We start from the raw sequence: 25307 nt of genomic DNA, 5'->3' as shown, positions 1-25307 counted from the left end.
CAAGAGAGTTAAAAGACAAAAGCATGGCGGCCATTGTGGTGCCGTTAACAATGGATGCTAATGAGAAATCTTTTGTTAAATGACACCATCATGGCCGCCATGACGTAACGTGCAATCGAAGAATGGAATGGTATAAGAAAACTCAAGGCGTGGGAAATGCTCTTAATGAGTAATGCACAATTGAGTATACAACGCAAGTATAAGCATCAGCAACATATACAGACTCAGTGCAGCTCTTATTTCACAGGTGTGAGGAAAGACAACTGCTGTTAATGAGCACTGCACAACCGAATCTATAACACAAGTATGAGCATCAGTAACATACACAGACTCAGTGCAGCTCTTCTTCTAACAGTAGTGAAGAAAGACGTGTCACGAGTGTGAATAACGTGACTCAGTGCAGCTCTTCTTCTAACAGTAGTGAAGAAAGACGTGTCACGAGTGTGAATAACGTAATTCAGTGGTTTTTAACTTTATTCCAGGACGAAGATTTGGTTCCCAAGGAGATGAAGCAAGAAGGGGCAGTCACCATGCAGACCTACCTGCGCTACTTTAAATCCCTCCATAGCTTAGGAGCAGCTATTTGTATCTTTATTCTCTTCTTAATAACCCAGGTAGGTGACACTTTCTTTGTCAACCATCTCTACATATTTTTAGATTTTCTATGAACCTCTATTAGTTAGTTCGGGCGTAATGTAAGACCATTTGTTTGAGTTGTATCCATATTCATGTGTCTTCTCATGTACAACATTAAACAAAGAAAGGATACTCTAGGGAATGACACGTGGTCTTAATTGGGAAACAGTACGCCCAAGCCAAGGAGGTCTGTTAGTTACAAAGTATCGAAGATATTGCATTACTGTGTGGTGCAAATGCGTCACGTCTCACCAGTGTGACCTGGATTGCATTCCTGGACCCGCCATCATATGCAAGTAGATTTGCTAATTGATCTGCGAATTGATTGTCTTTGTCGTTGTTCTAGGCCATGTACATGCTTTCTGATTGGTGGTTATCAAAATGGTTAGTGTTTAATATGTATTGTCAAATGCCCTGCCCTGCCCTGCCCTGCCCTGCCCTGCCCTGCTCTGCTTTGCTTTGGCCGATTTTCTTTGCTAAGCATTGTCTTGCTATTCTGCGCTACTCTTATCTTCACTATACTTTCTCCACCAAATCATTCTACTATCATTGTTTACTTTAACCCTGGCAATGTTTCTAAATTCTTATTACAATTTCAATAATGTTCTCTCCTAGGTGCAACGAGGAAGAGCAGTATTTCATCAAGTCCCAGGCTTACAGCACCAGTAACTCAACGTCCATTCCTCCACCGACTCCCCTCGACAGACACCTCTATCTCGGTATCTACAGCTTCTTAGCGATTGGCCTGATAGTTTTCTCTATGTTGAGGACTCAGTTGTTCTACAGGATTACCATCAGTGGCTCTCGTATCCTCCACTTCAATATGTTCAGTAGTTTGATGAGGGCACCGTCTTACTTTTTCGATACCAACTCTATTGGTATGTATAGTTCATTCTGGTACACATATAGACGTCGTATTTCGTATGGCTGTCGTGTTTCTTTTATCGTAAGTCACTTGTGCCTCATCGTATCCTCATTTTGAAAGACTAGTAGGTGTATCTGCAGTATATAGATATCGAATACTCTGTGTAATATGTTGATTTTCGTGTATCTTTTATCGTATGTCGCTTGTGTTGTATTTATCATCTTATCATAATTCTGGAAGTAATGTTCTAGCAACTTTGTATATTTTGTTAGGTCGTATCCTCAATCGTTTTTCTAAGGACATGGGTTTCATAGATGACATGATGCCATTTGTTGTCTGCGATTTTTCTCAGGTAAGTTAAAGATTTGAACAACACGTTACATCAACACGTTACTGCAACACACGTCAGCAAAAAAGCTTCTAATAATTCATTAATTTATAGTGCACAGATATCAATTTATTTTTTCCAAATGCGCACTTATGCAGCGGATAAAGCTCAACTCATCCTAGTACACCTGAACTCACCCAACACTATCATAAGAACACACACCTAAACTTGCAACAGTAAACGTACCACACCACATCATCCCACACCCTATCACACCACACACCGTCATTTTACTTCACTTCACTTCACACCACATCACTTCACATCACATTACTTCAAATAACAATACATGAAACCACAACACATTACTTCGCATTATATCATACCACACATCCTTACATCAGCTTTCTTCAAATCACTTCACGTCACATCGCTTCAAATCACACCTCATCACATCGTTTTACTTCATGTCACATCGATAACTTCACTTCACACAACACCTCATTATACCACACCACACCACACCACACCACTTCACACAAAACCTCACAACACCTTATTAGACCACACCACACAACACCACACCACCACACTTCTACACGCAACACCACGTCCCACAACACCACACCACATTACACCACACCACATTACACCACACCACATTACACCACACCACATTACACCACACCACATTACACCACACCACACCACTTCACACAACACCACGCCACCACACTTCTACACACAACACCACTTCACACAACACCACACCACTTCACACAACACCACACCACCACACTTCTACAAGCAACACCACGTCACACCACACCACACCACACCACTTCACACAACACCACACAACACCTTATTACACCACACCACACCACACAACACCACACCACCACGTCCCACAACACCACACCACATTACACCACACCACATTACACAACACCTTATTACACCACACCACTTCACACAACACCACACAACACCTTATTACACCACACCACACAACACAACACCACACCATCACACTTCTACACGCAACACCACGTCCCACAACACCACATTACACTACACCACACCACACCACTTCACACAACACCACGCCACCACACTTCTACACACAACACCACTTCACACAGCACCACACCTTATTACACCACACCACACCACTTCACACAACACCACACCACCACTCTTCTACACACAACACCACTTCACACAGCACCACACCATATTACACCATACTGCATTACACCACACCACACGGCAAACCCCAATACTTGTTAACCCATCTTTTTGTTCTCCCCAGACATCCATGATGGTACTCGGCATCCTTCTACTTGTAGCTGTCAACAATCCTATCACCTTTGTAGTCGTCATTCCTATAGTCTGTCTGTTCTGGTACCTGAGACAGTACTACATGAAGACGTCTAGAGAAGTCAAACGAATCGAGGGTGTCAGTAAGTATACAGTCATAATTATTGTGTACACTATGCGTTTTCCACCCTCCCCTCTGTGAAAGTCAAGTTTTATATTCATTAGAAGAGCCACTTTGTCCAACTACTGCTATGCTGCTAAATCTCATTTAGTTCAGTGGCTTTTACTCTTATAAATGAAGAAATAGAAAACGCACACGCGTGCTGTGTGCTGTCATAAAGCATGCGGGGTTGGCAGAACACGAGAAAAGTGTTTGGAGAAGCACGACGTGTAGCGGAGTGCTTCCTGACACTTCTCTAGTGTTCTGCCAACCCCCAAGTGCTTTATACTGAACACAGCACAGCAAGCAAGTTTTTTATTTCTTTTATAAAATACAAATTACATGAATGACGAAACTGAAAGTGCGCGTGCGTGCTGTGTGCTCTCATAAACACGCGCTACCAACCGATCATAACGCGAGAGTGATTTAGAACAGTTATTTTATAATGCTCTGTTTTTCTTGAACCATTTTTGGTCTCTAATAATATTTTGACCGTATTTTATCTAAATTTCCAGGTCGTAGTCCAGTCTTTGGTCACTTCTCGACCACACTTCTGGGTCTGGACACTATTCGTGCATTCAGTGTTGAACAAACATTCACAGACCAGATGAACTTCTACCAAGATGAGCACACACGTGCGTGGATGACATTCATATCATCTTCAGCCTGGCTTGGATACAGACTTGATGTACTCTGCGTGATCTTTATCTGTTTTGTCGCTCTTGTTTCTCCGGCACTGAAAGATGGTAGGAATTAATGCTCTGTGTTATTACATTTGGATGACATATCTTAGTGACTTTGTTGCCATATCTATGAAAAGCATTGCCATCATTATCTTCGACATCAATACTACTATTATCAACAACAACATCAACACAATCATCATCATCATCAAAACTACCATTATCAACACCTTTAGCATTGTCATCATCATGATCATCACCACCATCATTCATCTTCATCATCATTATCATTCATCATCACCATCATTCATCATCATATCATTCATCATATCATTATCATTCATCATCATTATCATTCATTATCATTCATCATCATCATCATCACCATCATTCATCATCATATCATTCATCATATCATTATCATTCATCATCATTATCATTCATTATCATTCATCATCATCACCATCATTCATCATATCATTCATCATCATTCATCATATCATTATCATTCATCATTATCATTCATCATCATTATCCTTCATCATCATTATCATTCATCATCATTATCATTCATCATCATATCATTCATCATCATTATCATTCATCATCATTATCATTCATCATCATTATCATTCATCATCATTATCATTCATCATTTATCATTATCATTCATCATCATCATCCTTCATCATTAATATTCATCATCATATCATTCATCATCATTATCATTCATCATTCATCATTATCATTCATCATCATTATCATTCATCATCATTATCATTCATCATCATTATCATTCATCATCATTATTATTCATCATTCATCATTATCATTCATCATCATCATCCTTCATCATCATTATCATTCATCATCATATCATTCATCATCATTATCATTCATCATCATTATCATTCATCATCATTATCATTCTTCATCATTCATCATCATTATTATTCATCATCATCATTCATCATTATTATCATTCATCATCATTATCATTCATCATCATTATCATTCTTCATCATTATCATTCATCATCATATCATCCATCATCATTCACCATCACCATAATCATTCATCATCATAGTCATGTCATTATTCTTCATATTTATATAACTGTGGTCGTGATGTATATTTCCAGCACTTAGTGCAGGAGTGGTTGGCCTGACTCTTTCTTATGCCATCATGATTTCTGGTGTATTCCAACAGTGTGTAAAACAAAGTGCTGAAGTAGAAAACATGGTAGGTTCTTTATTCTTACAACAAAGATAATTGACAATGTTTTTTTAAATAAAAAACTTAGCTCAGTGGTTAGAGCATCGGAACGGCATCCAGAAGGTCATTGCTGGTTCAATTCTTATCAAGAATTCTGATTTTTTTTAGTTTCCCTTCTAAGCTAGTGACAAATGACAAATTACTACTTTCCTAGCGTACAAATAATGTCTTCATATATAAAGACCATTGAGTTTGTAGCAAAAGATGACAAAGGTCTTTGCCACGTAAAACAGATAATTTGAAGTCTAATGACAGAAATCCCCAAATAAATCCAGTATGAATTCTGGTTTTCGATTTGACCCACTTTTAACTCTCTCACACTCACAATACCATTCAAATTTAATATTCAAACGGTTATTTTTTTGTTATAGATGACTTCTGTAGAGAGAGTTTTGGAATACACTGACCTTGAGCCAGAAGCTGAACCTGAAACAGACGTGAAACCACCCAAAGGCTGGCCAGATAAGGGTGGTATCAAGTTTGACAACATGTCATTCTCATACCACAGGTCAATGCCAAAAGTGCTGCATAATATTTCATGTTGTATCAAACCAAGAGAAAAGGTAATGGTACCACCAAGTCACTAACCTACTTTTTTATTACATTTATTTTCTTCGATCCCATTTTTCTTTTTTCCCTTCCCATTTTGTTTTCTTTCGTGTCATTTTTATTCACTTCTATCCCATTTTTCTTTTAACTCTATTATCTTGTCATTGAAGACTTGCAAATGAAATAGAAATAATTAATGTTTCTGACCACGCTTCATTGCCTTGAACTCTATATCTTTGTTTGGGTAGGATAAGACATAAATGACTTATAATTAACCGGGGGTGGGGTGGGGGGTGAATATTGCTGGGCTTCCCTTGAAATCATTTCCTGTCTTGGACGGAATGTTCATCAGCTGAATCGCATTCGTTCTGGCTGACAGCACATGGTTGGTCAGTGTTTAACCAACTTTTTGAGCAGATAATGAGATTAAATACTTTTTCAGTTGATTGAAATCTAGCTATAACTGGAAGGATGTTTGTGTTAGCAGTCTAGTGGCTATTGTATCTTATAACTGGGAATTTATGTATTTTATTCATTATTTTGCTGGCTTTATGTAGATTGGTGTGGTAGGCCGTACAGGAGCTGGCAAGTCGTCTCTTCTGTCCACTTTGTTCCGACTTGCTGAACCAATAGGACTGATAGAGGTTGATGACATGAATATCAGGGAACTGGGGTTAAGAGATCTGCGCAGCAAGATTTCTATCATCCCACAAGTAAGGATGTAATGAAAAGGAAAACTGGAGTGGAAAGGGCGGGAAAGAAAAAGAAAGGAAGGGAAAGGAAACTAAACGAGAAGGGGAAAAGTAAAAAGGAAAAAGAAAATAGAAAGGAAAAAAGAGAAGGAAAACGAAAAGAAAGGAAGGACGAATGGAAAATAAATAATAATAAAAAAAAGAGAATGCAAAGGAATGAAAAGGAATAAGGAGGGGAAAAAATAAAAGAAAGGAACTGGAAAGAAGGGAAAGAAAAGAAAGACAAAAAGGAAGAAAAAGGGAAAGATGGGAAAAGGAAAGAAATGAAAAGAAGAATAAAACAAAGTTTTTTTATACCGAGCAAAATTATCTGTTATCTTTCAGGATCCGGTCATTTTTGGTGGAACAATGAGAAAGAACATCAATCCTTTCAATGAATACAACGACAATGATCTGTGGAACGTTCTAGAAGAGGTATACTTTGGTCGAAGGGTACTCGGGACATATGAGATTTTTGATTGGCAAAGTAACGACTTTGGTCTCGAATTTTACTTAGGCTTCCTGTGGTAGGACCCGGTTTCTGTTTACTGAGGGTACCAGAGGCCCCTGAGAGCTTAGAGAGGAGAGAGGATAAGGGGCCCCTTCTCTCTCTTCTCTCCTTTCCCAACCCTTCACACAGGCCTCTCGTATCCAGGGTAGTATCTGTTTAGCCTAAAGCTATTCTTCTGAGTGTGTTGCGCCAATGCAAGGTGCCCCAAAGAATTTTTTTTAAGGTTTCTACAATTGTCCTTTTATTAAGCTTTATCGAAATAACCTAAATTAAAGTGTAAAAAGCGTTATGTATCAAAGCGATCTACTCTGGTTGCTCAAGCAAGCTTTATTTTACTTGCTTCAGGGTCTGTGCTGGGAAGCATCAAGATCGTGAAAATACATTTTTGTTTGATTATTCTGCGTAAAAAAATGCACGATTTTCACGCAATCTTAACGCGATTTTAGACAGTGCAGTCAACAACTAATACAAACAGAAAAAAAGCTAAAAAAAGGAAACCCCCCAAAACAGAAAGTTTTGAGACTTCTCAAAGTCAATTCCTGCCCTTAACGTGATTCCTGGTTCGTAGTCCTAACAATGGCTTTTTTTGTATGATATTATAATTCTGTTAGGTTCAACTCAAAGCAGCTGTGGAAGCTCTTCCAGGAAAACTTGAGGCAGAAATAGCAGAAGGAGGGTCAAACTTTAGTGTTGGTCAGCGGCAGTTGATTTGCCTGGCACGTGCTATTTTGAGGCATAACAAAATACTTGTCATCGATGAGGCTACAGCAAACGTCGATCCGCGGTTTGTCTGAAGAACTATTATCTTTCTCCCAACTTTCTTGAGCTTTCTTGAGCTTTGACTTCTTGTAGTATTTTCGTTTGTTGATTTACAATTCGTTCTTTGTGCAGAACCGATGCATTGATCCAAACCACCATCCGAGAGAAGTTCAAGAAATGTACGGTGCTAACTATTGCTCATCGACTCCACACAATTATGGATTCTGATAGGGTCATTGTAAGTATGATGACAGGATATGATCTGCTCCTAAAGTCCTGCTTTCAGATCTTGCCTATTCCATTCATCTTTTTTTAAAATTACAGGGGGTTTTGAGTTTTTTTGATACAGGAAAAGTGAAAAAGGCTTTTTTTGCTATTTTTACTTTCTTTTTCCCTTTTTTTTTTGGGGGGGGGGTGGGAGGGAGGCTTAATACCACAGGAAGCCCAAATGTAACTGCATTTTTGATTCATTAGTGGGTAAGGAATAGGGCCTAGTTTGCCACAGGGAGGCTACATTCAATGACAAGACAGATAATGGAGTTTTAAAAGTATATTTTATGCGTGGGGGTGGCACTCTATACCACAGGGAACCCAATACTTGTAAAGGATTAGAAAGACCTTATACTCTCTTTATCTATCTAGAATTTTTTAAATAAGACATTTTTAGGGGTGGAGATTGAAAACGTAACCATAGGAATCCCAATTCTGATAAAAATATGGGATGAGATGAAAACTCTTATATGCTTTTTATTTCTTAGGTCTTAGATGCTGGTCACCTTAAAGAATTTGATGCCCCATACATTCTTCTTAAGGATGGCAAAAGTATATTCTCACAGCTTGTAACTCACACTGGACCAGATGAGGCACGAAAGCTCTATGAAGTAGCGCGAGAAGCATACTATGAAAAAAAGGCCATATCAGAGGACCAAGAACCAGATGAACCTGATGGAATAACAAGTTTATCCGAAGGTGAATCACCAGAAGTGGTAATCATTGACCACCTTGCTAATGGAGAAGCTGGGAAATCACTTCAATTTGAATCAAACTTGTAGTTTTTATATATGAAATATATATATTAATTATATATTTTTTCAAATTGAGATATCAATTACTTCTTTAAAGTGTGGGAATACCTAATACTTTAGTTTCTTCGTGGAAAAACTTCCTTGACTTTTAGATGATGATTTTTATTTAATTCAGTCGTAATAATTTATTTCTTTAATAACTTATATAGCACAAAATTCATGTAATCCTAACCTGATTGTTTATGATAATTTCCATCTCTAAACTTTATTAATTTAGAAAGATGAAAATTTACTTGTGATGAAGTTATTAATTTTTTATAATTATACTGTCAAAAAATTGTATCTGTAAAGGTGTTCAAATTATTTAATATAAACTTATTTTTTTATTTTTATTTTACTATAATAATTTATTAGAAATTAAATTGATATTAATGGTTAAATGATTGAAAACAAAACATTAAATATATTGTCATGTTCTGTATCCGAAATATCCATATATACTATTTATTCAAATAAATATTACCTGATTATCAAAATTGTAAGGCTGCATGTAATTTATAATAATAATAAATAATAATAATAATAATAAATGATAATAATGAGTGGTTATCCTGCAAGTATGATGTCTTTATTCATTTCAAGAGGGTGATACATGACAGTTGAGAACTTTGCACTGTTAAACTTGGTGACCCTATATGTCTCTAGGTGAGACCGGACTGCCATTTGATGTGGCCATCAGAGCAACTCAAAGGTCAAATCATTTGCAGATATCTTTACAACAAAGGCTGTACCTTCTCTCAAATGTTTTAAGACCCCCAAGTGTTGGTCCAGCTTTGGAGACTTGCACTCGCCACTTCCCACATAGCAGACTGGTGATCTGAAGCTTGTCTTTCTGCTCTATGTATTCCCTTTTTCTCCCTTAATTTTATGGCAACATGAAATACTTTTGTTAAATTTGCTTCATTGACCAACCAAGCAACTTGTAGTTGAGCATAGCATTGTCGCATGACATTAGTTATATCAAATATGAAATAATTCAATATTTGATCACTTTCAAAAAACTCACTGATATGAGGAAAATTAAGATTTGTAGACCGAGAAAATGAAATATCAGCATCAAACAAAATGCAAGGTGCTAAAATTCCTGCTTTAAAACTAACTTCGTTATCTCAAATATTCATTGACAGCCACTGATTAACAGCTGTCACAAAACACCAGTCTTAAATATTAATTCTTTATAATTATTGAGATTGACTCGTTCGCTCAAAGTCATACCAAAAGACATACACATATTATGATAACTTCACTCGTTTAATTAAATCACTCTACATTATAAAAACCTTCATATACATCTTCATTTAAAATGGTTATTTTTAAAATTTGAGGGAAAGAAAAAGACACATGGCCAATATATTATTTTCATGTCAGTCACATGTGAGTGGCTTCGAAATATCCTTAGTTTTTCAACGTAAAATCGTTCAAAGACAAACTAATTCAGCTATTTAAGAATATGCTGGCTATTTTAAAAACATAAAACACGCTGAAAATGAAACAGAGTTCAGTCTTTGTTGCTAACTTCTGGCATCAGTTACATTTTGTTTGTTTTGGTAACCGTCCTTATCATCTAGCTTTATCATCTTCTGAATCCAGATCTTCCTCAAACGGCTCCCCAACACCAGAATGATCCATAAGATCCGTAAGACTCTTTTCTATTTCGTCCATTTTCTTTCCTGTGTCGTTAATTCTCTTTATGATGGAATCTTCTGCAGATTGGAACTTGTCTTGCATATTCTGTAGCGTTCCTTCGACAAATTGAATCAATTCTGGGACAGTTTTTGGGTTAGGATTTTCCATTATTGACCTGAAAATCCCAAAGATGGATGTTAGAACTATTACATGTTTAAAAATTACAGCAATCGGAGCCTTACTTACTCGTAAAAGAGTGAATTTTTTGCAGCCTTTCTGTCCAATGCTCTTCTTCTCTCTGCTGTAAAACTCAGTTTGAAATATGCATGGCGTCCCTAGTGCTAAGAGAACGCTAGCTGTCATCTTATTGGACAGTTGCTAATTAGCTAACCAATCAGAAAACACTAGTAGGCTTAGGAGAACGACGCTCAGCTGAATTCTTTCATTTTGAAGAAGAGTAAAATAAATAAACAAATAAAATAAATTATATGAAACTATCCTAAAATCTTCAAAACACTAAATATCAACCATTTTTCCATTGTGGGGAAAGGATAGAAGGGTTGTGGCGCAAATTTTCATACTAAATTGTAAATGGAATTTACTTTCCTTGAAATATTTATATATATATTAGACAAATAAAACCATTTTTAATATAAAAAATTAGCAAAAGAATCGAAAAAGTGACGTAAAAAGTAAGCTAGAATGAAAATTGAATTATTAGCGACGGAATATCGATTACATTTTGTAGGTCGATAAGCCCTCGTAGAGCATGTGTGCGCAGTCGCCAAGGCAACACGACGCCTTGGTCCAAATATTATTCGGCCATTTTCAAAGTGCATTGAATAAAGACAGTCGTTAGTAGTGGACGTACTTCGAAAGAACAACTATTTTTACTATTATTTCGGGTGCAATGGCATCCCCACACTCGGATAGATCAGATATATTCCCTAAAATTCAAAAACAAGGGCTCGTAGAGTCTAAAACGCCACAGTTAACTTATATTGAAGACTCAAGCTTCGATATTCGAGAACTTGCACGAGAAACAGGCAACGAGAGACAGTTTTTTAGGAATTCGCCTCCTACAATCGTTGGATACAGAAAACCTGGGAGTCAAAACAGTTCAAGGAATAACTCTCCAGTACAAAGGAGATTTGAGGTAAATAATTTTTCTCCTTTCTTATAGTTCCCGGGTATAGTTTAGATATTTTATATCGTATTAGTAGAACAGATGTTGGAAGTTTTGGTTATTTTTTAGATAAATCCATTTAAAAACATAAACATTGAGTATTATTTTCTTATTATCTTACTCTTATTCAACCCAAAGAATAAAATGCTTTGTTGAAAACACTGTTTCTTATATTTTTTTAAGTCGTTCTTTTGGATCTAAATTGATACAATTACATAAATTTAATTAGAATGTTGAAAGCCATTCCAATGCCGTTCCATTCTTTATTATTAAATTCTTTCCAATTTTCGAGTTATATATTTATTATATCCTTTCATAAGCATAAAAAATTGTTGAGATGGAAATATAAATATGCGAAATAAACTGTTAAGCCAAATAACTATTCCCTAATTAATAATTTATCTCTAGTTTTACAGTTTATATATGTTGCCAATTAGCAACCAGGGAAGTGTCAATAGACTTTCAAAGAACAGTTAATAATATTTGTTTTTATCTCCAGAGACTTGTGAAGGTGTTTTTCTTATAATTATTGATAAACATCCATTGTTGTTCATAGTTGAAACTAATTTTGAAAACAAAAAAAACAAAAAAAACTAATAACTAAAAAATAACTATTTTTACAGCAAGGAGAGCAGAGTATATCTGTTGGAAGGAGTCCATCCATATCGCTTGACCTTGGAGCATCGTTTGATGATGTTCAGCTTCTACGGGATAGAATATCAAGACTAACACAGGACAAAGAACAGCTAAATACACAGGTATTGTAGGATAAAGTATAGTATATACAGAATAGATAACTTTATTTAATGTTGATATGTACAATAAGCTGGAGAGTCATAATAAACGCTCCAAAGGCCAATATAATTATTGTTCACATACCCTGAAACCCTCCCTAAATAGCCCTTGGAAATATCAATCCCCTTCATGGTGGAGTTATAGATATTTCTGGAAAGCCTACACAATATAAACCAGTACCACAGACCCCCGCTACCCATTGGAAATTCTAGTCCACTCAATGGAAAGTTAATATTAATTATTTTCTACCATACAGTGTCATACATGTAAATATATTAATTGGTTCAATGATTTGTTTTTGTCATTTTTCACACTTTACCAACACCTTATATTTTCTCAATATTGTTCTCAGTTGGCTCACTACAGAAAAAGTTCAGAAACAGCTCAGACTGACCTAGCAGCTGAAAAAGTGATAACTACCACACTACAGAATGAGGTAAGGAAATACATGTATATACTGCATATCATATGACATTTGTGTACTAAAATTATTGGTGATGTCTATCTTATTTCTCTTTTCTTTTCTTATTTCACATGGTCTGTGCCCAGGGGGGGACTCTCTTGAAAAGTGGCTCGACGGTCGAAAATGAGACATTGCGTACCTTTTAGGGTCTCCGGCTGACTCCGTACCTTTTAGGGTCAGATTTGTTCGTTTTGAAAAATATCAAACGTCATACAAGAATATAATGGTTGGAAATGTTGGCATTTTAAATGTGGTCATACCTTTCATCATCTCAGTTAAAACCATCATCTCAGTTAATTTATGTGAACCTTTTAGGGTCACTTTCAAAACTGTCCATCAAGCCCCCCTACCCACTTTTCAAGAGAGTCCCCCCCCCCCCCCCCCCCCCGGGGGTCTGTGTCACCTCAAACTAGCTGCTATGACAGGAATGCTGTTCTTAAAATGCTGTATGATTTGTTTAATAAGTTGTCTTTTCTTACACTCATTTAGCAAAGAGATATGCAGCAGCAGCTCTCAGAGAAAGAACAAAAAATAATGGAACTAAAGGTAAGCATTCAAGTTGGCATAAGTATATCTGAATTACTTTTTGGCAATCAAAACATTATATGTTTGATGGATGAAAACTAAAACACTGCAAGAAAAAGATGCTGTGAGTGAAATTGTCTAGGTCTTAAAAAAGATTTCAAATTTTACCAATTATACCATGGCATGAAACTACCTCTCTGAAATTTGAAGTGTGCTGGGGTTTGTGAGGGGAAAAATACCAGAAATTACTTGGAGAAAATTCCTCAATTCCCCCCTGAGAATGTCTAATTTCCTCCATGGTGGGATTTGGACATATTCTGGAACCACATATTTTAAAATGTGATTTTTTTTTCAAATTTTCTCATAGTTCAATTTTTATAGCACATTATATATCACCTTTCATGGTAAGGTTTAGGGAATTAAGGGTGGTATAGTAGTTAAGTGCACTTGCTCCTGAGCTCCTTTCAAGTCTCAGGTTTGATTCCAAGGTTTGTTTGGAAGAAAATTGGAAATTCCAGATGGGTAGGGGAACTTTTTTTTTCAATTTTCCTCCATGGTAGGGTATGGAAATATTCTTAAACCTCACAATATTTATTTGATAATTTTTTAATAGTGTGAGATTGAGGGGGAAAAACAAAATGAGGCCAGATTACAAGCCTTGGTTACGTCACTCAGACAGCGAGTACGAGAAGCAGAAGATGATGCTGAAGACAGGGAAAATATCGCATCACGAAGTGATGTTACCATCTTATCTCTGCGTAAAGAAATGCAGAACTTACAGGATAAACTGCAGCAAGCAGAAGTGTCACTTAGACATCACATTGGTGTAGAAGAGGAGGCATCTAAAAGAGCATCCAAATGGGAAAATAAGGTAAGAAATAGGGACCGCAACTGAAATCTCTTTTATTGCAACTCATCCTAGACCATCCAATAATACAAGGAAATGTGCATACTGCTTAATGCATATTAAATATACATGCATCAAAACTAACTGAGCATGTATTGCAGGGAATTGCATAAAGCTACACCCCTTTACATATAGGAGGCTTTGCACCATCATGCAAGGACAGCAATGGCATGTATAGTAAAGGAACTAGAAACAGTTGAATTTTCGAATATTTTTTATTATTGTGTATTTTGAAACTTTTATCAGTCTTTTCTGAACAAAAATTGAGTTGCTCAAAGAGAAAACGAAAAAGAAAAAAAAAATAAAGTGAATGAAAGATTCCCACCAGTTCAGTAAGGACAAATAAAATAAACTGTAAAGATATTTCCAATTTATATATAATTTTTTTATTTTCTTGTTTTTAGTGCAGTGAACTGCGACATCATCTCGTTAAAGCACTTCATCTTGATGCAACAGAAGCAGCCACAATAGCGACAGAATCACTCATCTCAAAGGTATTATTTATACAAGGTGTGATTTATACAATAACATGAATACAGCTATGCCATATATACCATACAATCATAATCGTTATACTTTTTCCTCTTATTCTCAACAGATTGCTGATTTGATAAAGGACAGACACACTCTCATCGACAAGTCTAATTCTCTTACGCGAAATGTCCATGAGAGCAACATGGAAGCTAAAGCAAGCAGGTTAGAGAAATACTAGAATGAAAAATGTCATTTATTGCGATTCATCCTTATGATCATCTTGATCTTCACCATCATCTTCGTGATCATCATCATCATCTTTCGTAATTTTGATGGTCACCATCTGCATTTTTTCGTCATCATTATCATCATCAACATCCTCATTCATTGACATTCAACAAAAGCATCAGTAGACAGACCTCTTTACCTTGGGCGTAATATTTCCCATTACAGACCACGTGTCATTCCCTAGAGTATCATTTCTTTGTTGAACGGTTGCGCATGAGGAGACACATGAATATGGATACAACTCAAACAAAGAATCTTATTCTCAAGAGAATGACACATGGTCTGAAATGGGAAAACATTATGCCCAATCTAAAGTAGGTATATAGACCCCTTGCAGTACGTCGGAATGCAGCTCAATTTGGAGGACATAACAATAGGTTTCCAATTCTCAGGAGATTGAAATTCCTGTTTTGTCTTCGAATTAAGCTGCTTTGACGTCACATGAAAGGGGTCTATCGCCACAACAATAACCATTTTATCTTCATCATCATCACGATCATCATTAATCATCATTATTATCGTTATCATACTTAAATGATGTGACAACATTACCAACGATACACGAGTCTATTACGTGTCTTAATCGGTATTCATTTTGTTTTAAACTTCCAGAGAAACGATCATGCGCCTTGTATCCGAGGTCGGTCAAGAAAAGAAAGCATCCAATGAATACAAACAACAACTTGACCAAACTATACGAGAACGAGACACCCTGCAGCAGAAGGTCCGAGAGATGGACATCCAGAATGAGCAACTGAAGCGACAAGTGACGTCCAGTCAAGACGCATGGAGTGATGTGAACAAAAGTTTGGAGGAACGAGAAGCGAAGTACGTTTTAGTAGTAGGGGCGTTGTTTGAGGTGTGGTGTGGTAGGGTGATGGTCTGGCTCATCATCTACTTTCAACTACGTCTTTATATTTCTCTTAGTGTTGTCTGTCGTCTTGATCACTCTCGTAGGGGCGTTGCCTGGGGTGTGGTGTGGTGCAACTTGGTCACAATTCACGATTTCAGTTAACTCTATTCTCATACAGTCGATTTGGAAGGTGTTTTCACTCCTTGTCCTTCCTCTCGCTCCATCAATTTTATAAGTTGTTTTTGATGTGTAGGAAAATTTGATTGGGTGGGGGAGGGGAGAAGTGCGGAGAATGTCGTTCGCCCAACTTCTCGGCATCTAAGTTTTACCCCACATGAAATATAATTATTTAAATCCTTATCACCTAGATCCATTGATCTTATGTCTGAAATGCAATCTTTTTTCGTAGATTTGTATTGTAATTAAATTATTAATTTTGCTAATTTTTTTCAAGGATAAAGGCAATGGAAGAAGCATTACAGACTAGTGAATATACAGGACAAGCCACTCAACACAAGGTGAATATACCCTGCTTGTTTCAATCACATTTCCTATATCGCTGATAGTAGTTTGACAGCGTCTTTATGTGACGGTTGCAGCAAAGAAGGCGCGGTCTAAAGACGTGACAACGCTTGTACTTTCTGTTTTGTGCGCGCGCCTCCTCGTACAAGCCTGGCGTCCCCATAAGGAAGTTATTTGTGGCATTTTTCATGCAGAATGTTGAATGAAAATGAGTGCACATTCACCTTCAGATGTAGACATTATAAACTCCACAACCTACTGTAACGTTTGAATTAAGCCTCATTGGTTGTTTTTTGTTTAAATTCTTCAGCTTCATGGATTCAAGCGCCATCTTGCTCAGTTAGTAACCCCTCCTGGTGAAGATGTGACAGAAGATGAACAGTCTATACTGACCAGGGTCAATGAACTCGTTAAGAAATACAAAGATTTCAGATCGGTAATTTTTATAAAAATTGTTGTTATCGTTTGCTTGCCGGTCTTATCCGCTTGTTTATCTTTATCATAAACAGAATCATCTATCATTCATTATCATTGTCATCATAATGATTACTATAGATCATGTATCCATCATCATCATCTTCACCGATCATCATTATCCCGTCATCACCAAAAACAGCACTGCAAACGCCGCCATATCACCATTATCGTCGACATCGTCATGATGATGTCACCATGACCACTCATCACCATACTCTGACGCATACTATTTCCATCGCAATCATCACTTGACAGAAATCGCTTTTGTTAGCTCAGTTGTTTGTTTAATTGTGACGTCACCAATAATAACCATTATGACGTCATCATGTTTGTGTTTGTGTTCGTGACATGAATCCAATTTTTTGAGGTGATTTATTCGTTTTATTGTGACGTCACCAATAATAATCATTGTGACGTCATGTTTTTCCAACAGACATCCGAATCAGTGAGTGTACAAGTGAAGAACCTCGCAGACGAACTAGACAGTCAGCGTAGTCTGCATCGAACTACACTTAAACGAGCCACACAGGCTGAAAACCAACTGAAAGAATCACACGAGCGCGTATCGGGACTGGAGGGAGAGCTGTTGTCTTCTGACGTAGAGAGGGATAGCTTGAAGGAAGACAAGAGAAAGGTAGGATAGCTTTCTTATGTCAATCTGTCGGTCAGTCCATACTGTCGGTCAGTCCATCTGTCGGTCAGTCCAAATGTCGGTCAGTCCATAGGTCGGTCAGTCCATCTGTCTAGAAGCCCAGAGCTTGTCCCCAGATATAATCTATTAACACACAACTGAAATATATGATAAACAATTCTATGATTTTTGTACCACTTGCGCCGGGAAGCAAAGGGGATCACATGGCATTGATCTTTGTCCCTGGATTATCTATCGTAATTATACTGCAATATTCATTCTGCGTAGAATATTTACGTGTTCCAGGGAAGGTCCTTGGGAGTGAATAGACCTCAAGCATGATGACGTTCCATACCTAGACTTCCAGAATTCTTTTCAGTACTAGCACGATATACATTTTTATGCTAATTTTCTCTAGTGTCTTTATATTCTCAAAGGAGTTTCAACATCTAAATATATAAAGAGATTTTGAAAAGGAATGTGGTAGTTTAGATATTAAACGTCATTAGGGTAAGCGTTTATTGTGTATTCTGCACATAGAAAGGCCTTTTCTGTCTCATGTATTCGTCACATTTGACCTTTGTTCTTTTCAATCAGTTTGTAGCTTTTTGTGAGAAGCTCGCGGGAACGATGAAGCTGGACGAGATCGCTAGCGACGTTGGTTTTGATGTGAACGGTGAGGCTCTACTAGCAAGAGCTGGACAGCTTGTTAAGCTTGAGGTAGGTGGATCTTCGAGAAAGACTGGAGATATTGTTCTTGGTAAAACACTTATTCGAGTTGTCAAACCTCGATTAAGTTAGAGAGATAGAAAAATAATAAACTGTGACAATCGACAATCATAACGGCAAGCAAATTCAACAGCAAGAGCAGAATAATTTTTGTGCGCGCAATGTTTTTTCGACGCCAAGCTTCCTTGTGATTTGCAAATATTACCATTCCGCGCGCAACTGATACAATCATGCTGAACAAGTAGAATTAAAGGAAAAGGAAAACAGAAAATACACTTATACTGGCAAAAAAGTCCAAAGAAAATTCCAAAAGAAACAGACATCGGGCACTTTTATTGACATGAAATGTTGAGTGTAACTATCCTTACCGTAATCAGAATCGTAATGACGTCATAAATGAATTATGTCATTAGAATTATGAATCTGTGACGTCATAGTTCTGACGTCATAATGAGAAATTAAACGCGTTGCACGTTTGGGCGCTTTTGCTCTCCATCGAAATAACGAGTTTCTGAGCTTGTAAATGCTCGAATGACAACAGATGAAAATACAGACGTTGACCAGAATTTGTGGAGCCTGTAGCGGACAGTGTAAATAAGATTTTAAGAACGAGCGTAACTTTGAACTTGATTTATTTCAGACCGACGCATTGGATGACCGAAAAACAACCATCTACAACCTTCAACGAAGACTAAAATGGGCGAAACAACAAATCGAGAGCAAAGACCTTCACCAAGGATTGCTGAAGAAAAAGGTCGACAGCTTGGAAGAAATATTACGAGATAAAAGTAGAGTGGAGGTAGAACGAGATGAGAACTCCATACGGTTCAAGAAACTGGTGAAGCATAATGACAAACTTCAGCGAGAATTGCTGGAGTACAAACAAGAGGTTACTCACTTGAAAGCAAAACTATTGGATGTCAGTGAACTGAAGGTATGTGAACCTGGCCTTGTGTGGTGACATATAGGGGACTGGGCAGGGGTAGAATTGATTGTATCATCTGCATTCATCATTTACTCAGGGCGCACCGCTTGCGTAATGCTTGTTCAAAATGACAAACATATCTTCTAAACTACAGATTCAGATTTTTAATTATGGGTTACCAATTCCATCCATTTCGAGTTGCAGTCTTCTAAGTTTCGTTGTTGAGAAGACTACACCTACACGTTTTAACTTTGCTACCAAATATTTTCATAACACTCAGTGCAAACCAATTAACGAACACAAATATCCACTTTTCATCGAGAAATATATAAAAAAATCCATCAAAACCTCGACTATTTTTTAAAATATCTTCTTTAGATATCATATTTTGCCGTTGTTGGTGAAATGAATTAAGGCAACTAGAAACAGGGTGAAACAAAGGGAATGTTTTATTCTGATGAACAATACAATGGATGTAGGAATCAGAAATTGCTCTAATTTAATCAAAGAGATGTTTTGGAGTCTTGATGTGACTACTGTTAGCTCACAAACTTATTATATCGAGAAGAGATTTCACTCACGTTCACGAAACGGCACAGAATTCTTGAATAACCATCACGATCATCACTTCACGATCGATTCACGATCACTTTAATCACACTAAAAACCGACACCCAAAATCACAGAGGAGTGTGCATTACACAGCTATTACACGTCTGCAGACCACTTTACATATACACAAAGATCGCACGATGATCAACTTGGCACTACACGAAGATTGCACGATGTTTCACACAAAACTGCACGAAGATTGCACGATGACTCACACGCCATTACACGAAGATTGCACGATGTTCCACTTGACACTACACGAAGATTGCACGATGTTTCACACAAAACTGCATGAAGATTGCACGATCACTCACACGCCACTACACGAAGATTGCACGATGATCAACTTGGTACTACACCAAGATTGCACGATGCTTCACACAAAACTGCATGAAGATTGCACGATGATTCACACGGCACTACACGAAGATTGCACGATGATTCACACGGCACTACACAAAGATTGCACGATGATTCACACGCCACTACACGAAGATTGCACGATGATTCGCACGCCACTACACGAAGATTGCACGATGATTCACACGCCACTACACGAAGATTGCACGATGATTCGCACGCCACTACACGAAGATTGCACGATGATTCACACAGTACTACACGAATATTGCACGATTATCATCAAGACACTACACGATAAACTACACGCCAATACACGCTTACGGCGTCAGTAATTCTAAACCCCATTTCTTCTCCATTTCCCAGACAAGGACCATCGAGCAAGAAAGAACGATCGAAAACCTTGAACAAGTATTAAACAAACTCGCGAAGAGTAAACAAAAGACAAAGGAATATTTGGTGGATGTGAAAACTGAGCTCGAGGCAAGTCAATCAGAGGCACGAGAAACGATGGCCAAAACCAGTGGTTCGCTGTCACAGGTCACCAGTGAACTGAATACGACTAAGATTGCTTTGGAGGAATCAAGGCTAAGAGAAAGACAGGTAGGCAATAAAATAAAACATCATTCACTACCTATGTTTACGTGAAATAGATAGACTTTGTTGCGAGTCGCCAAATTACCGCTGTGCACACTGATTACAGACTCAGTTACTAAGGTCTCATTTTAGTGCCAAACATTCGCAAATACCAAGTAAAGTAAAGAATGCACAACTTCAACAATAGCGGCTTTGCGTTATCACGTGATAGCAACCATGACAGGAGGCACAACAATAGGGAAACTGAAGTCTTTCTCGTGTAAAGCAGATGAGACCAGATTCCATTGTTTCTGCCTCCTGTCATGGCTGCCATCACGTGATGGTTCTACACAAACTCGAGGCTAACTCTGAGCGACAACATAGAACTCGAAAATGTAATACGATTTGTCGTCACGACAAAATAGTGTTTTGGTGAACCACAATCAAAGTATGTCCTGAGAGACTATTCTAGCAGGGAAAACAATTTTTCTAGCTTCATCTTTGCACTACTGCAAATTCCTAGAAACAAGATTTTTTACAAAAATCATCTCCATTTCATTTCAGCTTTTGGACTTCAGGCAAGTTCTGGCGAGGTTACTAGGGCTTGACGTCAACAACTTGTCCGTCCCTGACTATGAAATTATCGCCCGACTTGAACGACTAGTGCAGGCTCACCACGCTCATTCCATAACGACACATAGCCTAGAGGGCAGTCTGCAAGACATGGAACACGGATTCCGAAATGGTTATGAAGATGCAATAGCCATACTACGCGCGCCATCGCCCCTTAAAGTCAGCAGCTCATAACAAATGAATTATTACAGTTAATATTCATCGAAAAATCGGGAAACTCCTCGTTCGAGCTGGCCCAGGATTGGTACATCCCACAGTGACTTTATTTCCAATGTCACGTGACATTATCGTCGTCGCTCTTTTGCTTCTGGTGACGACGCAAGAACTGGGGACTGGAACGAGTTTTGACGTTAAAATTAAATTGCGGGTTGTCTCTTTACCTCATGAATTTAACAAATAGACATCAGTTTATTAATGTGTCTGTACTCTTATTGACAATAAATTGTGTCATCACATTGTCAAAGTAGTATGGAAGCGTAGCCGAGTGGATCCGCATACTACTTTGACAATGTGATGACGAAATTTATTGTCAATAAGAGGACAGACACATAAAAAACTGACGTCTATTTGTTTTTTACGATAACAAAAACGATAGAAACTTCTTATTTTTACTGATCAAAACAACCAACGGAAAGAGCGCGCGTTCGTTGGCGTCAGCTTTATCTGTGTCTGTCCTCTTATTGATGATAAAAAAATAACCAATCAGCGCGCGAGAAATTTGTAAGTTATTGTAAAATCCTTAATATAGTAATCAGTCCCAATTTGAATAAGTTAACATACGCTCTTTTTTAGACAACACTTCACTCTTTTTACATCATTGACGTGTCATTCCGTAAAATTATACGCTACGTGCTATCCAAAGACATCTTCAACTTGTCAATCATTATACAACTGAAATATGTTTACGAATTGGCTTCAAGTTGTCCTGACCGTGTGAAAATTAGCGAATTATCATGATTCTGGAAGAAATTTTGAAATTTTCGAGTCACTGTGGGATTCAAAGTAGAAAACGTCAAAACACTCAAAAGGCTTCCGATTCTCAAGTGGTCAGCCTGGAATGAAAAGGAACTCTCTTGCCCTCATCTGATAAAATAGATTGTAAATACATATTCCTCGCAAGAACCACTTAGAATCGTACGATTTGAGCGAGTATATTTAATATTGAGCTAGGATTAGACATTAGGGAAATATATTGTTTGCAATGTTTTGAAATACTAAAAGATGCTTTTTAAACTAAAAAATAACTAAAATGTGAACAAAATAAGTAAACGAATAAATAACGCAAGTAAATCATTTGTTTGATTTTTCATTAATTTTTATTTTAAAAAGAATTTGGCACATTTATATAAATCTCGTGTTGTGAATGTATTTTTCCAGTGAATTTTCTTAATCTTAAAATGGTGATTGTATTATTTTACCTTATATACGACAGATAATCCATCTTGAGCTGTAAGATATGCATTATATTTAGAGGGTCTCTATTAGGGAGTCTGTCTTACGTTGAGATGATTAGTTATAGAGATGTAGGATTTTATTCCGGTTATATACATGTAGATATTTTGAACGACTCTAAAAATATATGAATTAAAATTTAAAGTAAATTATTATATAAGTGTATTGAATTAGTTTTTTTTATATTTACGATATCAATTTATTCATTCATTCCAATTCCTTTCCTTTTTTTATTATTATTATTATTATTATTTTATTTTTTATTTTTATTCTTCATTTCATTTTTTTTTTATTCATTTTCTTTTATGCTTTTCTGTTTGTTTATTTTTTCTTTTCCCTTCTTTTCTTTCTCTGCTTTTGTTTTTCCTTCTCTTCGCTTCTATTTATCTTTTCGTTTTCAAACATAGGCTTAATTGATCGCTTTTCCCAAGGATTGATTTTTATTTAACTAGAACTAATTCACAATATGTCATTCCCTTGAGTCACATTTCTTTGTTTAATGGTTGCACATAATAAAGACACAAGAATATGGATGCAACTCTAACAAATAATCTTATTCACAAGAAAGAGATATAGTCTTAACTAGAAATATATATATAGGAAAAACGAACTGCGTGTAAAATGTATGACTGAGTTTAAATTGAAATTTTAAAAGTCGCGTTTATCATAGTGCATCCGTCTTTCATTTCCTATAATAAGGTAAATCTCCGAGGAAATTCATCAATGCCTGCCATATTTATATATTGAGTTTTTAGCGTAGTATATGTTTACCAACATCTGCCACTTAGTTGAATAGCATAGCCATCTAGGTGTCGTTTTTTCCCTAAGTGTTTATTTGTATTGTAATCGTAACCGGTAGTCCTCTGGCGAGCAGTTAGAAATAGAATATTGAAGAGTTGTTCCTAAATGAAGAGAAAAAATAATGGAAAAAAAATCATTTTCTTCCCTTCTCTTCTCCTCTCTTCTCTTCTCTTCTCTTCTCTTCTCTTCTCTTCTCTTCTCTTCTTCTTCTCTTCTCTTCTCTTCTCTTCTCTTCTCTTCTCTTCTCTTCTCTTCTCTTCTCTTCTCTTCTCTTCTCTTCTCTTCTCTTCTCTTCTTCCTTCTTCAGTCTCTCCTTTTAAAACTTTCACTCAAAACACATCAATTCGGCCACTTTTAATCAAACGCCCAAACTCACATTCACTGATTTTTCTAGAAAGCTGAAAACACGAATATCACTTTATATAGACATTGAATGATCCATGCAGCGTCCGTTTTATAATGAGAAGAACTAAAGCATGGCATATCGCTTGTTTCCTGATTGATGTAAATATTTCCGAATCCAATATATGATAATGGCGAGTATTATTGATCACAAGTAAATTAAGGAAGTCCGTCTGTGTTCACTTGACTTCTCAAGAAGTCAGTATATCTCTTGTTTAGAATGCCTGTTATTTATATTGGCTCATAAAGGTAGACTCGCTAGACTTCTAAGGGAATGTAAATGAGACGGTGTTATTGATATGGTTGGTACAGTAGTAGGCTATCGGAGGCTTCACAGGTACATCCAAGTAGTCGTGTATCTAGGAAGGTATAAGTAGATAGGTGGTTTGTAAGAGTGTGCATATATGGGCGAATAGGTGGATAGATAGATAGATAGTTAAGTGAGTAGGTAGGTAGAAAGGTAGGTAATTTGTATAAAGATGGTACATATATGGGCAAGTAGCTAAATAGGTAGGTAGAGAGGGTATTAAAGTAGGGAGGTAGGTAGTTAAGAATATGAAGCTAAGACTTTAAGTGATTAGGTCGATAGAAAGGTAGGTGGGTAGGTAAGGTACATATATGGGCTAGTAAGTAGGGTAGGTAGAGTAGTTGGGGAGGGAAAGTAAGATGGTAGGTAGTTGGGTATATGCATTTAAGAAGTTTAGTTGAGTATATGGTTAGGTAGAATGGTAGACGGGTGGGTAGTTAGGTACGCTTAGTTAGGTAGCTATAGATGGGTGAGTAAGGAGTTGGTTACGTGGACACTAGAATAACGTACTTCTTTAATCTTATGCTGTTGCTGACGTCTTCGACCTCTGACTTTTGTCGAAGCAAAAGAATTGACGACTCTTAAAACTTCATGCGGGCTTAACCTCACTTCTGAGATCAGAAAACAAAAGCATAAATCAGATAACAAAACAAGCAACTCCTAGATTCAAGGCTAAGCCAGCATACACTGGAGTTGTAAGAGCAAAGAGACGTCAATACATAGGAAAAATGTACTGGTAAGACGTACGAGGTTCGGGTAGAAAGGTAATGATTTTAGTGACTAGGACATATGTAGATGCCATGCGGTTTGAGTGCATCGAGAGGGTGGAGTAGTTTGTTAACAGTAATGTGTAATGCA

The 25307-nt window shown here is 37.1% G+C and overlaps 3 protein-coding genes across 4 annotated transcripts in view; 2 read left to right on the top strand and 1 right to left on the bottom strand.

The window, feature by feature from the left end:
- LOC116291563 (ATP-binding cassette sub-family C member 4) overlaps positions 1–9435 on the top strand; it is a 52425-nt gene extending 42990 nt beyond the window's left edge. For both annotated transcript variants that reach the window (XM_031698738.2, XM_031698739.1), the window contains 13 exons: positions 483–614; positions 983–1020; positions 1252–1514; positions 1774–1853; positions 3145–3295; positions 3828–4058; positions 5137–5237; positions 5642–5833; positions 6377–6532; positions 6896–6985; positions 7673–7845; positions 7953–8058; positions 8579–9435. In XM_031698738.2, coding sequence (XP_031554598.1) covers positions 483–614; positions 983–1020; positions 1252–1514; positions 1774–1853; positions 3145–3295; positions 3828–4058; positions 5137–5237; positions 5642–5833; positions 6377–6532; positions 6896–6985; positions 7673–7845; positions 7953–8058; positions 8579–8872 — 2007 coding nt within the window. In that variant the 3' untranslated portion in view covers positions 8873–9435. The remainder of the gene's footprint in view (positions 1–482; positions 615–982; positions 1021–1251; positions 1515–1773; positions 1854–3144; positions 3296–3827; positions 4059–5136; positions 5238–5641; positions 5834–6376; positions 6533–6895; positions 6986–7672; positions 7846–7952; positions 8059–8578) is intronic.
- A 702-nt stretch (positions 9436–10137) lies between these two features.
- On the bottom strand, positions 10138–10854 carry LOC148905246 (uncharacterized). Its single transcript, XM_089024121.1, has 2 exons — positions 10778–10854; positions 10138–10706 (listed from the first exon to the last, which is right to left on the bottom strand). The coding sequence occupies exon 2, from the start codon at positions 10697–10699 to the stop codon at positions 10466–10468; it is 234 nt and encodes a 77-aa protein (XP_088880247.1). The 5' UTR covers positions 10700–10706; positions 10778–10854; the 3' UTR covers positions 10138–10465.
- Positions 10855–11370: 516 nt separating this feature from the next.
- LOC116291576 (coiled-coil domain-containing protein 170) lies at positions 11371–23099 on the top strand. Its single transcript, XM_031698748.2, has 15 exons — positions 11371–11687; positions 12341–12475; positions 12865–12948; positions 13465–13521; positions 14114–14371; positions 14812–14901; positions 15006–15103; positions 15782–15997; positions 16477–16540; positions 16855–16980; positions 17455–17655; positions 18250–18372; positions 19022–19315; positions 20645–20881; positions 21419–23099. Exons 1-15 carry the CDS (start codon positions 11442–11444, stop codon positions 21659–21661), a joined length of 2472 nt encoding a protein of 823 aa, XP_031554608.1. The 5' UTR covers positions 11371–11441; the 3' UTR covers positions 21662–23099.
- The last annotated feature ends 2208 nt before the right edge of the window (positions 23100–25307 follow it).

Source organism: Actinia tenebrosa, unplaced genomic scaffold (genome assembly GCF_029948245.1).
Source record: "Actinia tenebrosa isolate PJP-AT-01 unplaced genomic scaffold, QUT_ActTen_1.0 PGA_scaffold8__29_contigs__length_14323225, whole genome shotgun sequence".
NCBI lineage: Eukaryota > Metazoa > Cnidaria > Anthozoa > Actiniaria > Actiniidae > Actinia > Actinia tenebrosa.
Note: the sequence above shows the minus strand (reverse complement) of the source record. Positions and strands in the feature narration are given on the sequence as shown.